This window comes from Strix aluco, chromosome 4 (genome assembly GCF_031877795.1).
Source record: "Strix aluco isolate bStrAlu1 chromosome 4, bStrAlu1.hap1, whole genome shotgun sequence".
In the NCBI taxonomy this organism is placed as follows: Eukaryota; Metazoa; Chordata; class Aves; order Strigiformes; family Strigidae; genus Strix; species Strix aluco.
In genome coordinates, this window is record NC_133934.1 from 8,737,196 (window position 1) to 8,755,067 (window position 17,872).

General features: G+C 38.2%; 1 protein-coding gene across 1 annotated transcript; it reads left to right on the forward strand.

The window, feature by feature from the left end:
• The first annotated feature begins 1,564 nt into the window (after positions 1-1,564).
• TACC3 (transforming acidic coiled-coil containing protein 3) lies at positions 1,565-17,481 on the forward strand. Its single transcript, XM_074821916.1, has 15 exons — positions 1,565-1,778; positions 1,918-2,063; positions 4,478-5,566; positions 6,700-6,784; positions 7,243-7,435; positions 8,470-8,522; positions 9,372-9,502; positions 9,586-9,697; positions 10,408-10,560; positions 12,891-12,967; positions 13,057-13,100; positions 14,129-14,289; positions 15,631-15,737; positions 15,947-16,067; positions 17,310-17,481. Exons 1-15 carry the CDS (start codon positions 1,599-1,601, stop codon positions 17,373-17,375), a joined length of 2,718 nt encoding a protein of 905 aa, XP_074678017.1. The 5' UTR covers positions 1,565-1,598; the 3' UTR covers positions 17,376-17,481.
• Positions 17,482-17,872: the final 391 nt, after the last annotated feature.

Sequence of the window (17,872 nt, forward strand, 5' to 3'; positions counted from 1 at the left end):
ATGAAGAATAAAGGAGGAGTGAAAAGATAGCTAATACAGGCATGCTTTGCTTACCATTTCTTCTGCAGCCATTGTTTGCATTCCATTGCTGATTAAAAGTGCTGTTGTCGGGCTTGCAGACAAAGCAGCTGACTTCGGTGGAGAGTATGAAGCAAATTTTCCCATAGGATTAAAATAAGAGTGGGGAAATCTGTACAGAGGCAGTACAGGAATTTGAATATGTAAGGGCAATGAGATTGAACATATGACTTAAAATTTTCAGTGGGAGTGTTCTTGTTATCTCTTTATGACAATGAAGACAATAATTTGGAATCTTCCTCATCTGATTTTCTGGATTAATCTTGACTGCATGATGGAGGATGGACAAACAAGCTAAGGATTAGCTGTTCGGTCAAATCAAGCATTTGAGATCACTTGGAATGGTTATCCATTGCAGAAAGCCAGCATCTCTTCCACTTGATGATACTGATTATCTTGCATAGGGGGTACATGATAATGCCTCAGTTCTTATGAAAGAAATTGCTTTGTTCGTGGTTTGTCTAACTGCTTCTCGGGTCATCCTTCATAGACAGGGATTATACCTGATCTTGCTTAACATGCCTTTTGTGCTCTGGTATTTTTTGGATTTTTTTCTGTTTCTGTTTTAAAGAAACAGTAGTAGCATCACTGAGAACTAGTGTTAAACTAAGAATTTAAGAACAGGGGAGGCTCCAGTGGGAATAAAAGGTAGACAGAGCTGAAGTACCTGTAATGCGCTGGCTTGCCTGACATACTTGAAATGTGTTCTTTCTCTGTTTCTAACTTATTTTCATTCTTAATCTTAGATGTGATGCAAGCTTTAGTTTCAAGTCTTTCACACTTGAGATACTACTAAGATTAGATCAGTCTGTATGGTCTACTAAAGCTTATGCATGTCCAGTGTAAGAACGATATTTAAGAAATACCTTTTTAATTCCATTTTTTTCAGATTCGTATACCAATAATGTCTATGCTGCAAAGGATTAAGCACTGTGTGTCTTACAGAAGCAGCATGTGCTCAGTGCAGGAAAAAGCTAAATAATTTTATTCAGGACTCTGATCCTAAACACACTCTAATTAACCAAATTTGGTTTTGCTGTTTGCTGATGTACAATGTAGTAATGAGACTATGTGAATAAAATGGAGAAATGATTGTCATCTGTCCCTTGCAAAAGCTGTAATTTTGCTTAGCTAGGTGCCCTATTACAAGACACATGACTGTATTTCACTACTCACTTTAAGGGGTTGGGAATGAAGAAAATTGCAAATGACAGACCTTCCTTTAAAGGATGGGCAGCTTAATTAGGATATAATGTTAATGGGAAGGTGTAATATCAACAGTTAACTTCAGATTCCTAACAAAAGCAGAGGGGCTGTGCAGTGCTGCATTTAGATGCTTTCAGTCTTCTGAGATCTAACTTTTCATATGAAGGTTTTCAGTACTTGTAAAACTTCTTTTGAAGCTGTTAATCTTTGCTAGCCAGTGCCAGGCTTCCAACTTTTTCGATTATCTGAAAGTGCATCTGGCTGACCACGCCCTCTCATTCATGCTGCGATATTCTATGTGTTGATGTTCTAGAATGAGTCTGCAGATTTTAAATGCAGAAAATGAAGAAAATGGAGGAAACATCAACGACAACCTAACAGTGGAAGACTGTGACTTTTTCTTTGCACCACCAGAACCTACAGGGAGACCTTCGATTCTACGCCTGTCCCAGAAAGAAAACTTGCCACCAAAAAGTGTGGCAAAGGCTATGAAGGTAAACTTTTACTTTCGTATTGATTATAGTCTTTCGCCTTCTATGATCTCTGCTGCTGAATGCGTGTGCGATTTGGAGCTTGAAAATATTGTGGTGTTCATGTTGTTCCTTTTTCCTCCCCCCTGCCCCTTTCTTAAAGGTAACCTTTCAAACTCCTCTAAGAGATCCTCAGACTCGAAAAATCCTAAGTCCTACTATGATGGACAAACTTGAGTCTACTTTCATACTTGATGATTGCAGTGAAGCCTTGGCTGATGATCTTCTGTCTCCACCCATCAATGTCGAGTAAGTAATGTATTCACTGCTGTCAGTAGTATTAGCAGTGTGGGACATACTCAAGTTAATTTTTCCCCTGTATAACCTGTATAGTTAAAATGTAATTTTGTATTTTATAACAAGATGTGAACAGCACAAAAGGGCCAAAATTAATGCTGACTTTGATGCACGAACTCTTTCAAAGATAAAATTTTCTTAAAAGTAGTGACAATTATCTTGGTTGTAATATTGAATGCTGAACTCCATTTCAAACTCCTCTAACTGATTTCATAGAGATAACTTATGATATGGATGAAAGAGACACATTAGGCAGAGAATACAAAACTGTTTCCTACATTAAGGTTTTCATGTGAGACTGCAACTATTCTAAAGCTAATCCTTAAAGCTAAGCCTTAAAATGTCTTCTCTTGTATGTTTAGTTCTCTTTAGATTTTCTCCTTAAGATACATCTTCTGAAGGATTAGCTTGAATTGTCACCCTGAGTCAATGAGTACTAAGATCAAAGAAAATCTAGCAACATAAAATGAGTATAACATCAATCCTGAGTACAAACAAGTCTGTGTGCCTTTATAGTCTAGCAGCCTGGGTCTCAGAGTGGCTCACAGTAACTGTCTAGAGAAGACCATAAAGTCTGCAGTGTTTTAGTTTGAGGTTTTGCAACTCTCCTTTACTAGAAATATTGTTATAATGGTATAAATGCAATGTTATGACAGTGTTTAATAGGCCTCAATGTATATTTTCTGTTACAGACTTTAGCTCCTTTTTAAACTTTTCTAAAGATCTGACATCTGTAATTCCTAGTGACAAGAAATCTCGGATTGTCCTCTGCAAGGATATACATCCTTTTGCTTGTTTAACTACCCAGTACATTCATTTGACCCTTATTCTTGTTTTAGGAAGGGATGAAGGAAGAAAGAAGGGAACACTTAAATGTTCTTGAAATGTATAGATTTGCTTCAACTGCTGACTTGCATGTATGCTCTTTAGAAAAGTGTTTCTTTTAGAAAAGTATTTTTGAGCTAGCTGCCACGTTTCAATGACTTAGTTGCATTTATGCCCCAAACTTGTTGCTCACATGAATAAATGAAGATTTAGTGCATATAAGGTTCAAGGGAGTTAAAAGGGCTAGCACTGAATTGGTTTTAGTTAGGGCATAATTATTTGTCAAGACATTGCTTTTACTGTACATGTCTTTTCTACCTTAAAAATGTAAGGATTTGTTTGTATCAAATAAGCTAATGGACTAGGTGTTGCTGAAGGGTGATGCTTTTGATTAGCATCAAGTAATTCAAGTTTTAAGCAGGTGTCTCGCTCTTGACTGGCATTTATTAGGTTAAACACTGAAGGAGAGTGGGCGGGGCCTGAGTAGTTGAACAAGCCTGGGGCTGAACTGTTGCAGGGAAGAGGCACTCAAACCGGGTGAGAAGGACTTCCTGAACTCTTATCTCCCGCCTTTGCTTTCGGATTTATCGAAGTGGTGTTTTTAGTGAGTGGATTTTAATCATGTTCTGTTCTACAGCAGATACGGAGGGCACATAGAAATAATAACTTTACGAAGGGGCAAAACAATGGGAGGAAATCCTGTTTCAGGAAGTAATGGCTTAACTCTCTGTAGTCTGAGGCTAAGCCTTAAAAGTTGGGTAGAGTTTGGGGAAATAAAGTGGAGAGCAATAACCAGTAGAATGCTCAGCAGTAGTGAGTACACAAACTCTTTCTTTAACCTGTTTCTTCTGCTAGAGACTCTTATGTTTCTCTTACTGGAGAAGTATTTTCTTGTATATGACTTTGCTCTTCAAATCTGCTATTGTACAGAGTTTAGAGTGTCCGAAGTCCCGGTTCTGTTTTGGTATGTAGGCCCTTGTAGATGAAATGCTGGTGCATACTCTCAGGGGAAAAATATCTGCCAAAATAACCAGACAAAGTAATGACTAGAATGGGAGAGCCTGAATCAGGACTCAGTTGGTCCTAGGCTTGTGAGTCTGTCGTGACTCATGGATGAATACATGAAGACGTACAACTAGTTGTGCCTGTGTTTGAGCTCCTTACTGTTAATAACTCTTCCTAAGCAATATGTATTTCACTGTCTAGTGAAGTGGAAATGTCCATATGCTGTAGTGAGTAGAGCAGTAGTCTCCAGTGATGAGTGGCATAGGGTAATGTAGCTGTGTAAAACAGTTCAAGAATGCTGATGAGCTTCAAGGGTTGATCTATATAGTTCATGTGTACCAGAGCTCATAACTTCTGACTGTTTAGGTGGCAACTGAATTCTTGCTGTTATGATATTCTTTTGCTGCCTCAGGTCAAAAAAAAATCACATTTCTCTGAGCATGCTGAGCTACTTGTACAAATATCTTTCTAAAGATGACTTCAGATGATGTCTAAAAAATAGCTACAGCATATATGATCTCTTTTTTTTAATGCAGCACATATCAACAAAAGACTGAAGCTGAAGCAAACACAGTGATAAATACACAAATGCCAGAGAAGGTCAGCGCGGCTCCTTACCCAGATGATGAAATGCCAGTGAAGAGTCGAGGTTCCTACAATCTGGATTTTGATAACTTAAATGACATCAGTCCTTTTCAAAGTTCAGTGCAGTTGCAGCATTCTCCTGGAAATCTGCAAAATTCTCCTGTAAGAGTATCTAGCAGCCTTGAGAAATCTTCTGAAAAAAGTAATGATTCTTTTCTGCTGGATGATACAGCTCCTTTTGCTTCAACCACAGCAAGTACAGAGCACTCAAGCGAAGAGGAGAAGGCTCTCTTTGGAAAAAAAACTGTATTGAGAGAGCTAGAGTCTAACAAATCCAAGCTGTCCCCTAAGCAAGCAATCAGTGACTCTGTGCAGGATGTGAAGTCTTCTTCCACAGATGTGAGCCAAATTGATAATTCAGTGGGATTAGCAGAAGCACCTACACCTGTGCAATTATCTGGCAATTTAGGTCCCAGTAGTTCTGATGTAACTAATTCTTCTAAAACTGAGGAATCAAAGCTTCAGAATGTTTCAGTAGCAGAAAAAACCTCCACAGAAAAGTCAGCGCCTGCAGAAGAGCTGGCTGTCTCCAAAGGAGAACCTGCAGAAAAGCCTGGTGTCACCAAGGCTGGACCAGTGAAACTGGAATTTGACTTTGATAATACTAGTGCTAGAAAGCCACCTCCTAAGAAACTAGGTAAAAGACCTGGAATTAAGCCACCTTCCAAGAAAATTCCTATTACCAAAACAAAACCAGAGAATACTGAAGTGCAAAATAAAAGTAATGTGGAGGATGAAATCCCTGTTCCCAAAGCATCTTATAAATTTGACTGGGACAAACTTGATGATCCAAACTTTAATCCCTTTGGAGGAGGCTCTAAAATTTCCAGCTCACCCAAGGATTCAAAACCTAGCCCTCAGAAAGTTCACCTGCAGGAGGAGCAGGATAGTACCTCATCAGGAAGGGATCCTCTTTCAGTGGAGCAGGATAATAGACCAAGTACCTGTGAAACTCTTGAGAAAAGAGAACCCAAAACTCTGTAAGTAAATCTGTAGCTGAATGTAGAAGCACCTTGAACTCCTCATGTGGGGGGAAAATAGATGTTTTCTCTAACTAGTTGCTTCCTACCTCTTTGACTTCCTCCCTCTGAGGTTGGCTGAGTCTGCACATGTAACCTTTAACGTAGTACCTTGCAACAGAAAGATCTCATTGGGGAAACTGTCTTGAAATAGCTAGTTCTGGGCAAAAGGTTTTATTAAATCTGGAAGAATGGGAGGAAACAAGCTTATATGGGAAGAACATTAGTACCTTGGTCGAGTGGCTCTTTACACACTCCTCCAAGATTAGAGTAAAATGTGGAGAAACAGTGACTGCTGCTGTCTTTCAAAAAACATGTAAGTAGGCAGCATCATTGCACACTATGCAGCATGTGGAGGGACTAGGCAATTCTGTTCTTAGTGTCCTGGCTGAACTCTGAGGTGCTGTTGCTTGTTTTTATGTTCTTGGTATCTGAATGCTATTGCCAATAAAAAGGCATGTCACTAAAGTTGTATTTTTTGGCGCCACATAAAACTTTTTATTGAGAATGGGAGATACTGTCTTTCCTAGAAAGTCTTAACTATTAAAATGTCAGCATTACTATAGATAGGCAGGTGCTTACCAGAACTAGACTGGCACAAGAAGTTAATTTGACAGAAATGTTTACTCTCTTGCTTCCTGTGTAACATGGTCAGCTACTGTTTACCAAGGTGAAAAGGTAACTTTGTGCTGTCAGCAGTAAGTAAAGTATTGGACTTCTATAACGAAGTTCTGCGCTTTACACCAGTAATCACTGCATGACTGGAAAGAGTAGCAGGCTGCTTGTTGCTCTGTTCTTAATTAAACAATCTTTAGTTTAAAAAATGAGTTTAACATATGGAAATAAGAGAATGGTGTTAAATGAGTAAGAATAAGTGATACTGCTGTGACTTTCTGCTTCTCGGTCCTGCTTCTGATGGAGGGAGAGCTTTCTGTCATTTAAGTTGTCACCAGGCAAGACAGTGAATTTACATCCCCACCCTCCATAAAGCTTCCTGTACTGTGGCAGTAGAAACTCTCAAGCTTACTCTGTTCAGTGGTTCAGTATATCTGAACTGTCTGTGTGACTTGGATTTTGATATTTTTTTCTTTTAGGGAAGTCGGCAAACAGAACGTGGTAGAAGACAAGTCAAGAACTCAAGAAGACAAGCCAGGTGTTCAAGCAGGAGAGACAGCCATGGTAAGGTATAGGAAAGATAGCCAGTGATAGCCAGCCACAACTTCTTACCAAGTTATTCCATGAAACAGAGTTCTTTGACTTAAGCTTGTCAAACACATTTTTGATATTTTGTCTAAGAATTAGTGTTTTTATGTATCTTCAGCAGCTCTAGAATGAGTATCAACTGTGCAGACTTGTCTTTTGAAGGTAACATCAGAGACAGCCAAATTGGTACCTTGCTATTTAGTATCTTTTTTGATCAGCAGTTGTATATAAGGACAAACATAAGGGTGTGGACTCATAAAAAATAAAGTGACTCCCATATAATGTGAGCTGTACTCAGTGTTGGTAGTTTAGTTTCTATACCTGTGAACTCTTGGTTTATTATGCTGGCCAAACCAATGTGATCATTATTGTGATTTTCATTGCATTTAAATCATTATTTTAGCAGTAAAAAGGATTGTGTTTTTTCTCATCAGGAGAAGCAAATGAGCCCATCTAAAATGTCTCCGGCTAATGTACCCTCTCAAGATAATTTGGTTTCTGCTGACAGTGGAAAAAAGTCAGTGTCTGCAGAAGAAATTAAACTTAGTTCCCGCAGAACTGAAATAACAACAGATGAGCAGACAGCTAACACTGAACCTGAAGAGTTCTTCAGACCATCATCAGAAGGTGAGGGCACTTCCTCAGAATAGACTGAAAAGATAGTGTTATAATAACCTCTGTATGTATTCCTCTATTTCGATTTTGGCATTGATTTAGTTTTTATCTCTGCTCTTCTGAAAGGACTGTAAAACCTACAATGACTAGCAGTGGTGGGAAATGTACTTAAGTGTATTTCTAACTTTCTCTGGATTAAGCTAAATTCAGAAGGCTGACTAGTAGGCTTCAGCTGCCCGGAAGGATGAAATTTAGGCTGGTACAGAAACAATCTTTAGAGTTTCAGTGGCAGCTTTCTGTACTGAAAAAATGCTCCCTTAAAATCACTTCTGGTATTGACTTCCTAACTTGGGAGCACTAGAGCTATGCAACTGCCTGTATTTGAGTCTTGTAGATTACTGTAGGCCTTAGCACTACTTTAATACTGATTTCATACTGCAGTGTGGATGGTCTTCCTGAATTTACATGCCTGTCTTAAAAGCTTACTACATAGCTGTGACTTAAACCACCTGGAAGGGTTGTTATTTGTAGGAGCATTGTGTGGAGCATTGTGGGCAAATGATTGCACTGCAGTGCTGTCTGTCACTTATCTTCATACTTGAGTGGAATCAGTATATTGAGAAATTGCTGTAACTTCATTGTTCAAATCTGAGCTGTGTGCTAATTTCAATGGTGAGATTGCCAACTTACTCTTTTATGGGGCATTGTATAAAAGAGTAGAATATCTGAGTGTGCTTACTGCTTTAACCATAGAGTATCAGAAGTTCTTCAACTGTGTGTTAAATTCTACATATTCTTACAATTATTTGAGGACAAATGGAAACTGTAAATTTGCTTAGCTTAGAAATCTTTGCCTGATTTTTTTTAATTTTATTTTTTTCAGGTCCAGATTGAAATACAATATTTTTAGCAAATGAAAAACTAGAGCTCATGAAATGGGAGCAGGGATTTATTTACTTTATATATGTACCTATTTGTTTCTGTCTGTGAGTGTTTCACTGTGGGACAGTATTGCATCTTCATTGTATAATTTCCTTCTTTTCCAGTTCTAGGAATGGGCATAGAAATAGACTATCTGGAACAGTTTGGGACTTCATCAGTAAGTATGACATTGAAATGTTTTTGTTTTCCTCCCTGGCAGAGAGGAGAAGAAAGGTGGATGAAACTGTCAAGCCTTAAATACTTTCATGAAATAACTTCACTTTGAACTTGCCCACAGAAGTATAGGTTCTGTTCCAAAGGAATGTGTTGTCAAGGCTGGGTAGGGGGTGGTGGTGGAAGGAAATGTAGTTATAAGTAATTCTGCTAAGGATCAGAGGTCTTCTGCTTTCAGTTTGCAAAGGTGCTATTTTTCTTTAAAATGGCAGTGAAATGGAGATGGATGACGTTTCACCTCCCTGGTTGCCAAAACTGCAGGAACATAATGCTTTGAAAGTGCAAGATCATTGTTTAGAAAATACTTTCTTCTAAGGTTTTTTGTTTTCTGGGCAGTTTCAGGAAATCTGCTCTAAATTGGGCATGTCATGTTTTAATCCGTTCAGCTTAGTTATTCTTTTTCCTGCTTTGTTCCAGAGTAGGAGTGACTGAATACATAGTGAATACACTGAATTGAAATTGTTTTTTGATTGTGCTGTGTTTGTCCTTATTGTTGTATGAGCAAAGACAGAGAATGACATACACTGCTCATTCAGCTTACAATACTATCCCTTTCAGCGTCTTCTGCTGGTTTTGCATAGTTCATAAATGTTTGCCCTTTTGAGCAGATTGAGTCCACTTGATATTACATAAGGACTTAAGCGTGTGGGCACTGGGTTCTTTTACATAATTTTTCTCCTGAGAACAATGCTCTGGCCGCTGGAGAATAGGCTCACCCTCTCTCCAGAGGATTACTTGTGTGTGTTATGCTATGAAGCAGCATATCTGCCAGTTTATGTCTGTTTCCCCTCAGTTCAAAGAGTCTGCCTTGAGGAAACAGTCACTGTATTTGAAGTTTGACCCTCTTTTGAGAGACAGTCCAAGAAAACAAATTTCTGGTACTCTTGAAACAAATATGAATACGACAGCTCCGCTTCAGTGTGGGTAGGTATTGACTTAGTCTAGGCTGTAGTATATAGCTTTACAAAGAAATTGTATTGAATATAATGGTGTATGTTCATTTTTAGTCCTGTTGCTGATTTAAGTAAATTGCCTGAGGAAGCTGAAAAGCCTGCAGTGAGTCTTCAAAATGAAGAAAAACCAAAAGGACTAGATCTTCTGGGAACATTCACAACTTCTGTAAGGGTGTCTGGAATGGTGTTGGGTTTCATGTTGATATTTTGGGGAAGGGATAGGCTAGGTTCTGAACTTAAGACTTATGAAGATATTTTAAAGATCGTAGAATACTTAATGCTTGTTTAAACTGTTATCTTAAAAATCAGGTTGGATACTCACAGCAGTGTTGCACTTTTCTAATACTGAAGAAAATGAAATCCACTAAAATCTTTTTTGTGGAAACTGGTGGTGTTGCACATGGTCTAGGAGAATTTGAGCTGTTTTTAAGAATGCTTTAATCAAGCAGTCTCTTTCATGCAGCTGAAGCAACAAAATTTTAGTTGAACTGCTGGAATGAAAAGCACTTTGATTAAACTTGATGCTCTACAGTCTAAGGCTTATAGTTTGAACAGCCTTTTATGAACAGATCTGCACACAGTGGTTTGTCCTGAAATGGTGTGTCTTTTTACTGGTGGGGAACAGTGTGGTATCATCTGCTTTATTTCTGATAGCTATAATTGTTGGATAGCAGGTTCTGTTATACCTTAAAGATAACTACATAGTTCTAAAAGATATCTATAAAGTAAGAAAGCTATGGTAACAAAGTTATGGAGGCAGTTTGGGTGTTTAAGTAAAATATGTTGACTTAACATCAAATAATCTGCATACAGCTAATCAGTGGCATGAAAATAGGAACCTGTTGAAACTCTAGGGTTTTTTTTTTCTCCTCACAGGACACAGGTTCCCTAATTCCAGACTCCCTGACTAATGATGTTCCTCCACTCCCTTTTGCTGCTTCCACAAACACTGCAGTGGATGCTATTATAGATGTGCTAAAATATAGCCAAAAAGACATGGATGCAGCTGTTGAGCGGGTTAAAATAGAGGTATGATGATCCTTCCAAAGCAGAAATTTGCAAAGCCTTGAAAGTTCCCTGTGTTTAGATTATCTGGTGTAAATCTCTATACTTGATAACTCTTTCCATTGTACTTAACATAAGCATCTCATTCTGAAAAGCTTGCTGTGACCTTGATAGGAGCAGTAGGTATAGAACTTTTCAGACTTGGTATCTAAGGAAATATGGTAAACTTTACTATTAGTCAGGTTCTACCTTAAAACTGGTCAGTAGTAAAAAGCATTCATTATCAGAAGGAATGATTAGGCTTAATATCAGTGATCTGAATACCCTTTATTAAACTAGGCAGGAAATACCTGTTCTTGCCAGTGGGAGTGGTTGCTTCTGTTTCCTAAAAACAAGATAAAACTGTAATGCCAATTCAGTGCAGTGATCAATCTCTTTTGTGTGATGGGGAGGCGCAACAGCATGTCCAGTTAATAAAATGAGAGATCTGGAGCTCAGTCTGGAGGAGAAAAACTTTAGTGGAGGAGGGAAGTAGTAGTTGGTGAGATTTCAAGCATATTCTGTAGCTAAATCATTACAGAAATTGCTTTTGAACCCCAGTTTTACTACTGAGGCAAGAAGAGTTATGTATCCACTCACTTCAAAAATGTGAGTACTTGATTCATGATGGCTTCTGCATTATGTAACCTTACAAATACTGGATAACATAAGAGGAATACTTAAGCATAAATGTCCTTAAAGCTAATCATGTCACTTCAAAATTAACTTCAGAAGAAAATGGAGCACTCAGAATTCCTTACTAGCTGTGCTGCAGGCAGAGACACTAAGGACACAAAGCAAAGATGACCTGGGATTATTTACTGCTTAAGTTATTCTTTCCCTTTAGAGTACAAAGATACCAGCTTTTCTAGGAGTAACTTTTGCTGTCATTTAGGAGGACATTTTTACCCAGCATATTGTCTAGTACAGGAAAACAAGTGCAGCTTTTTGACAGGGGACAACTCCTAGGGCATTGATTTAAAATGAAGAATTTATATAATAATAGGGGGTAAAGCTTGTAATATCTTAAAATTGGTGCTCTAATCTCTTGTTTCAAAGAACTATTTTAAACATGCAAACAGCTGTAGCGAGACAGGTGTGACTGGATGACTCCATCTTTGTGTCACTTAAATAAAAATTCATGGAATCACTATATTAACCTGAAAGGAAGACATACTAAATTTTAAGATTACTTTTTTTTGGTGAAGCAACCAAAGTGGGAGGAAAAAAAAACCACCCCTGTTCTCCTTCTGGACAAATACAGCACTTCATGGAAGCATGCTTTTTTGGGTCTACTGAACCATTTCTATTGAGTTTGCAAATGAAAATTTCTAACCTGTTTCCATCTTCACACATTTTTGCTTTCGTAGCCTAAAAATTCTTAATTCTTTCTCTTATTTTGCTACATTCTTTTTTCACTTCTGTCCCGCTTCCTGTTATCTGAAACATTGCAATACATTCAACATGAGTTTATTCTAAAATACTGAAAATTAATGTGCTACAGTATGCTGTGCAACTTTGGGGGGAAATCATCAGTAATCATGTGCTCTCACCTTCTCTTGTTAAAAATTCCAAGTTGTTCTATGTATTTTGGGTCTCTGTCATTGAAGGCCTGCCACACTGCAGTCAACTGTGAGGCTTACAGTTCTTAATAGAAAACCCAGGACAAAATAAAGTTTATGGATTCTGCACAAAGCACTTAGCAAAGAGTGCTTATACTGTTTAATACTGTGAGCTCTGCTTCAATTCAGCTGATGTGAAATAGGCATGGTTATTCTTAAATGACCTGAAGTGTCTTTAAATTTGGAAACATGGTAGGGGGAAGACTGAGTGTTGAATATAAATTACTCCAAACAGTAATTTGATCTTTACTAGACTAGACTTCTGGTATTTGCTCTTTCCTGTGCTAAGATTAGCAGATTTGTGTGGTGCTTTTTTTGTGTGTCTTGTAAATAAAAGGGAAATATATGTCACCTGAGAGGATATTACTTCTTAAGAGAACATAACTGGCCAAGGAACAATGATCTACATATATGATGGCTAAGAGTAACCAAGAAGTCGCCTGAGTTGGCTCTGATCTTGCCATTTGAAGAGATATTGGTAACATTGAGTGGGAATCATGTATGTGAAATCTACAGCTTATTTGACTCAAATTTGTAATTAAACACTTTATTTTGATTTTGTTAAGCAGTTAAACTTATATTTCTCCATATCAAATGATGTGTTCCTAAGCTGCCCTTCAGACTCTACTGAGTATCAAATCTTGTATCTCTTCCTGTGCAAGAAATAAAGGTTTTCGTTTTGTCCCCTCAAAGGTTCAAGAGAAACAGTTGGAGACTCAGGAATGGAAAAAGAAGTATGAAAAGCTTCATATGGAATACAGGGAAATGGGGTATGAATCTGTTCTGATTTTTTTATATCTACTTATTTACTCCAGCTGCTTTTTCTAACTTCTGTTCAACATTTTTTCATGTTTTTTAGAAAAATAGTTGCCGAGTTTGAAGGTACAATAACACAAATGATGGGTAAGTTCCATGTTTACACTTTGGCTTGTGGGTGGGGTGTGCTTAGCCCAAGGTTACTAACTGAAGTCAGTACAACTTCAGTGCTGATGGCATTAATATTTCAAGTGCTTCCAGGGTGAGTGCAAGGCTTCAGACAAGGTAGTTAGAGTAACACTTTTATGCATATTCATACAGACATGATAGCATGTGGTAGGTAATGATGACTTCCTGAATCAGGCATGAACGCATCTAACTTTTTTGTTATTCTCTAGTGGTGTAAGCTGTTGGTTTATTAAAACTGGTAGACCCAGTTGTCTGCACCTTGTGTTTAACTGTTTATTACCTGACCTTAAGTGATAAAATGTCAATAGAAGTTCTTGCTGGAGGTATCTGGCCTTTGCTTCGGTCAAGTTTGTGGCTTCAAAGCTAGGAAGACATTGAATGAAACTCTTGTTTATAGGTACATTCTCCTGGTTCAAAGCTGAATAGCCAAATCTGTGTCTTCCTTAAATTTAGTTCTTTAAGGAGACTGAATATTAGGTCAGCTTTCTTGGGCTTCTTTAAGCCTGTAGGAAGCATAGCTCAGGTGTGCTAACAAAAACTTGTCCTGAAAGAGTTTGCTGTGCTAGTTTGGCTTGTTATCCCAGTCTCTTCCAGGTCTTCCAGCTATTGTGTATATTTAATGAAAACAAATATTTTTTTGGATTCCTTGCTTCTATTACAACGTTTGAGGCTCCTGTTATGGTAAACTCAGGTGTAGTATTTGACTACATTGCAGGAGAAACGATGCTTTGGGCAAGCACCTTATAACTGGTCTTTAATGGCCTTAGGGTTGATGTGAGGTAGTTTGTAGCAAATAAAGAGAATATGACTGCTTCTTCAAAAGCAAAGATATAGTGTCCTTTCAGAGGAGAGGCTGCATTATGACACCCATTTTTGCTTAAGAGGAAGAATTGAAGGTGTGGGGATTGTATGTCTACTATGGAACTAATTTTATGCTAATACAATAACTATCATGAGTGTAACCCTGTTAACTCAAATTTCTTTAGAGGATGCTCAGAAGCAGAAGGAATTTTCAAAGAAAGAAATGCAGAGGATGATGGAAGAGAAGCAACAAGTTATTTCAGATCTGAACTCTATGGAGAAATCTTTCTCTGAACTCTTCAAACGATTTGAAAAACAGAAAGAAGTGCTAGAGGGTTACCGCAAAGTAAGATGCTATAATGCAAATAACATCTTTCCAAGATAAATGAGACTTAGTGGAGAGGAAATGATGACTTTCTAGAGCAGCTATTAATTAGCTAGTTTAGGCACTACCTGTAAAACCAGGTGCTAAGTTGTTTACTTAAAAGATTTAAAAAATTACTGGCTTGTTGTATTTAGTGGCTGGCTTAAAGTATGATAATGATCTCTCTATTAGAAGCCAAAGTTTCTTCAAACAGAATGAGCTGTTTCTTGCTCCAAGCATATCATTTTTCTGTTCATCATAGACACTCCTAAGTAGCAACTGCTGCACAAGGGCAGCTTGTTTCCCCTACATCATGCTGAATGGATGCTGAAGAGGATTTGCTATCACAAGTCAAAATTATAAGTTTATTGGGTATTCTTTAGCTTAAAAAAACCCCAACTTGGTAAAGTCATGTCTTCATTCTTTAGCATCTTCAGAGACTGGGGGAATGAAGCTAATGAGGAGCATAAGCTATGGTTTCTTACTGCATGAAATGCATAAAAATTGATTCAGTTGGTGTTTAAAAAAGTGCCTTCAGGTTTTTCCCTTCAGTTATTCTTTAACATCCCCTATTTACTCAGGCTTAGGACTAGCCTGTTTATAAATTCTGTGGTGGTCTAGGTTGTAGAAACAGGCATAATGTTTGTGTTACAGCTTAAGTTTCTGCTTCACTAATACATGTCAGGCTTCCTTTGTATTGTGTCCCTCCCATCTCTCCACCTTAAATTCAGAAGGCCTTTCCTTAGCACAGAGTTAAAGCATCACTTGGAAACAGAGTTGCTAAATTGAAGAGCTGGAATTAGTTTTAGCACTTGTTTCCAATAGTTTGACTTGCTATGATAGCTAATAAAATAAGGTGTCAGTGTACGTGCCTACCAAGGTAACTTTCTCGCTGTTAATGTTAGATTCATTTATGTCAGGGCCCAAAGCCTGAATCTTTCTATGGATTCTCTGAGGTAGTTGGTTTGCTAGCTATTCTTGGGACAATTGCAAGCTAAGGCAAAGCTGATTTAAAAGAACCGGCAAAACAAACAGAACTAATAAGTGGCCTTAGTTTCAGAGACCTTTACCCTTTACTAAAAGTTTGCTACCAAATAAGCGGTATATTGGGACGAAAATGGGGTGAATAAATCTTGGTTTGCAAAGTTGAGTTGAATGCAGGAGCTTTAGTCCCTGTGTAGGTCTGTGGGACTTAACAGTTGTTCCTGTTACTGTGATGAGCAAATATGGCCACTTCAGTGTAGTCAAATAGCCCATTTGTGGAGAGACTCTTCCATCTCCTAGTCTATAAAAAGCTAACTAAGCTTCTTGGTTTTGGGACAGAATGAAGAAGCTCTGAAAAAATGTGCTGAGGAATACTTGGCTAGAATTAAAAAAGAGGAGCAGAGATACCGGGCACTAAAGGCACATGCTGAGGAAAAGCTGCATCAGTAAGTACCATGTCAAGAGACCAAGTACTGGGAGTGAAATACATATTTTTCACAGGTGCTGCAATATGTAGTTCATTAATATCAAAACTTGGCTTAAAACGCTTTCAGTTTGGGGATTAATCCAAGCTGCAAGCATCTAGTGTGATTCTATGAACACTTTTGCTGTGCTGTCTGAAGGGGATGTGAACACCATCCTGTTTCCATTTCAGAGCAAATGAGGAAATTGCTCAGGTACGAAGCAAAGCTAAATCAGAGTCTGCAGCACTACAAGCCAGTCTCCGCAAAGAGCAAATGAGGATCCAGTCTTTAGAGAGAAGCCTTGAACAAAAGGTTAGTCTCTTCAAGGTATTGCCTTAGACTAGGCCAAGAACTACCTTGTGCTAGTGCTAGAAATAGCCATGCTAACTGTGCTGGTTTTGATGGCTGCTGTCCTGGCAGGCTTTGGGAAATAGGCATTGAAACTCAGAGCAAAGCTCTGTCAAGACTCATCTGTACATTTAGATTTTTTTGGAGCAAAAGGTTTGTTCCCATAGGTGGGTCGCAGAAGTGATCATTGCAGGCTACTGTGTCAGGAGGTTATCTGAACTACAGAAGGAGATGGTGATCTAAAACTTAAACATGTCCCAAAGCAGAATCTGGGAATGAATCTTGAATAGCTGGTTCAGCTGGTTCATAAATGTGATTTGTAAGCTATTAGCACTAATACAGACTCTCTTGTATTGACTAAACTTTCACTATTGTTCAGGCCACTAATCCTTGTATTTGATATTGTTTCATATTGCATAGATAAAGACTTAAAATGTTTTGTCAAGGCACATCAGTTTCCTTTTAGAACCCTTCAGAAGAAAAAAGCTTTTTGACGGTTAAAAGTCATTGCTGGAAATGCATGCTATTAGTCTTACAGCAACATGGTTGTATTTTTGCCAGCACTGAAGATTCAAAAATAGGTAATGCTGACACCTTTCTGTTAGGGGAAAGTCCTGTATTTGTTAGTTTTCAGGCTTATGGCTAAGGCTTGCATAGCTGAGGAAACAGTAGGCCTGTAAGTGGAGAGATGAAACAAGCCATTTAACACAGAACTAGTTTGGTTCCTGTTATAAGTACAGTAGCATTTTGTATTAAGAACTCTTATTAAAATGGTTTGACCATATGAGGAATTATACAAACTGGAAGTTATTGCCACATGTCAGTAAAAGTGTCATCCTACAGAGTTGTCCGTCTTGTGACGATTAAAATCTAAACTGTCAATATCTTTAATTTCAGTGTATCTAACAAAGACTGAGTCTGAAAAGCCTTATTTCCCTAGATCAGTTGGTCCCCAGGTATAGGAAAGTTTGTGGAAGATGTAGAGGCAGTATAGTGGATTCTGGCTCATTTCCTGAGGCTCTTAACAGTACCACGTGACCTTCTGCAAAGTAGTCTGTTCTTTAGAGTAAATTTGCATTGAGTCACTAGCATGTAAACGGCCTTTCAATTCCATGTGTTGGCAAATGTGACTTGTGACTTGGCTCGCTACATGGATGTAGCATAGTTTAGGCATACCTGAAACTCACTTCTTTCTGTTTTCAACAGACTAAAGAAAATGATGAACTAACGAAAATCTGTGATGACTTGATCTTGAAGATGGAGAAAATTTGATAGCTTAAGTGTCTTGTAAATATGTCTAGTCTCTGAGTTCCTGTCTTGTGTGTTCACTTACTTTTTAATTATGTATGTGGGGAAAAAATAAAACTCCTGGTTTGCACTTGTCTTGCATATTATTTACTGTATCGTTTGTAGGAAATGTCAATAAACTTATGTTCAGTTGCTGCTTCCAGTAGGTAACAATGTCTTGCATTTCCCTGTGTAAGAACACCAAGGTTCTGTACTCATGACCTGGCTTTGCTGGTAAGGGGCAGCATGGGCCATGTCTCTATTTTGCACTTCCTGCTGCTTCACTTAAAACACTCCAGAGTTACAGGATTGTAATAAAGCTTGATCTGTCACAAATGCTGTATTCAGTGATGTAAAATAAAGTTCAAATTCAGGTTTGTTTTTTTTTTTAAAGAGGAGCTGGAATGATTCTTTTCTTGCAGACGAGCTAAGCAGAGTACTGAATAGCAGGGCTGATCCCTTGCTACTTTCTGTGCATGGGC

What these genes read in the sequence shown, in the direction of transcription:
- TACC3 (XM_074821916.1), top strand. Translation starts at nt 1,599, where the DNA reads ATGAGTCTGCAGATTTTAAATGCAGAAAATGAAGAAAATGGAGGAAAC. An exon ending in ATGGAATACAGGGAAATGGG is followed by an intron (nt 12,968 to 13,056) that starts GTATGAATCTGT and finishes CATGTTTTTTAG; the next exon opens with AAAAATAGTTGCCGAGTTTG. An exon ending in TGCTAGAGGGTTACCGCAAA is followed by an intron (nt 14,290 to 15,630) that starts GTAAGATGCTAT and finishes GTTTTGGGACAG; the next exon opens with AATGAAGAAGCTCTGAAAAA.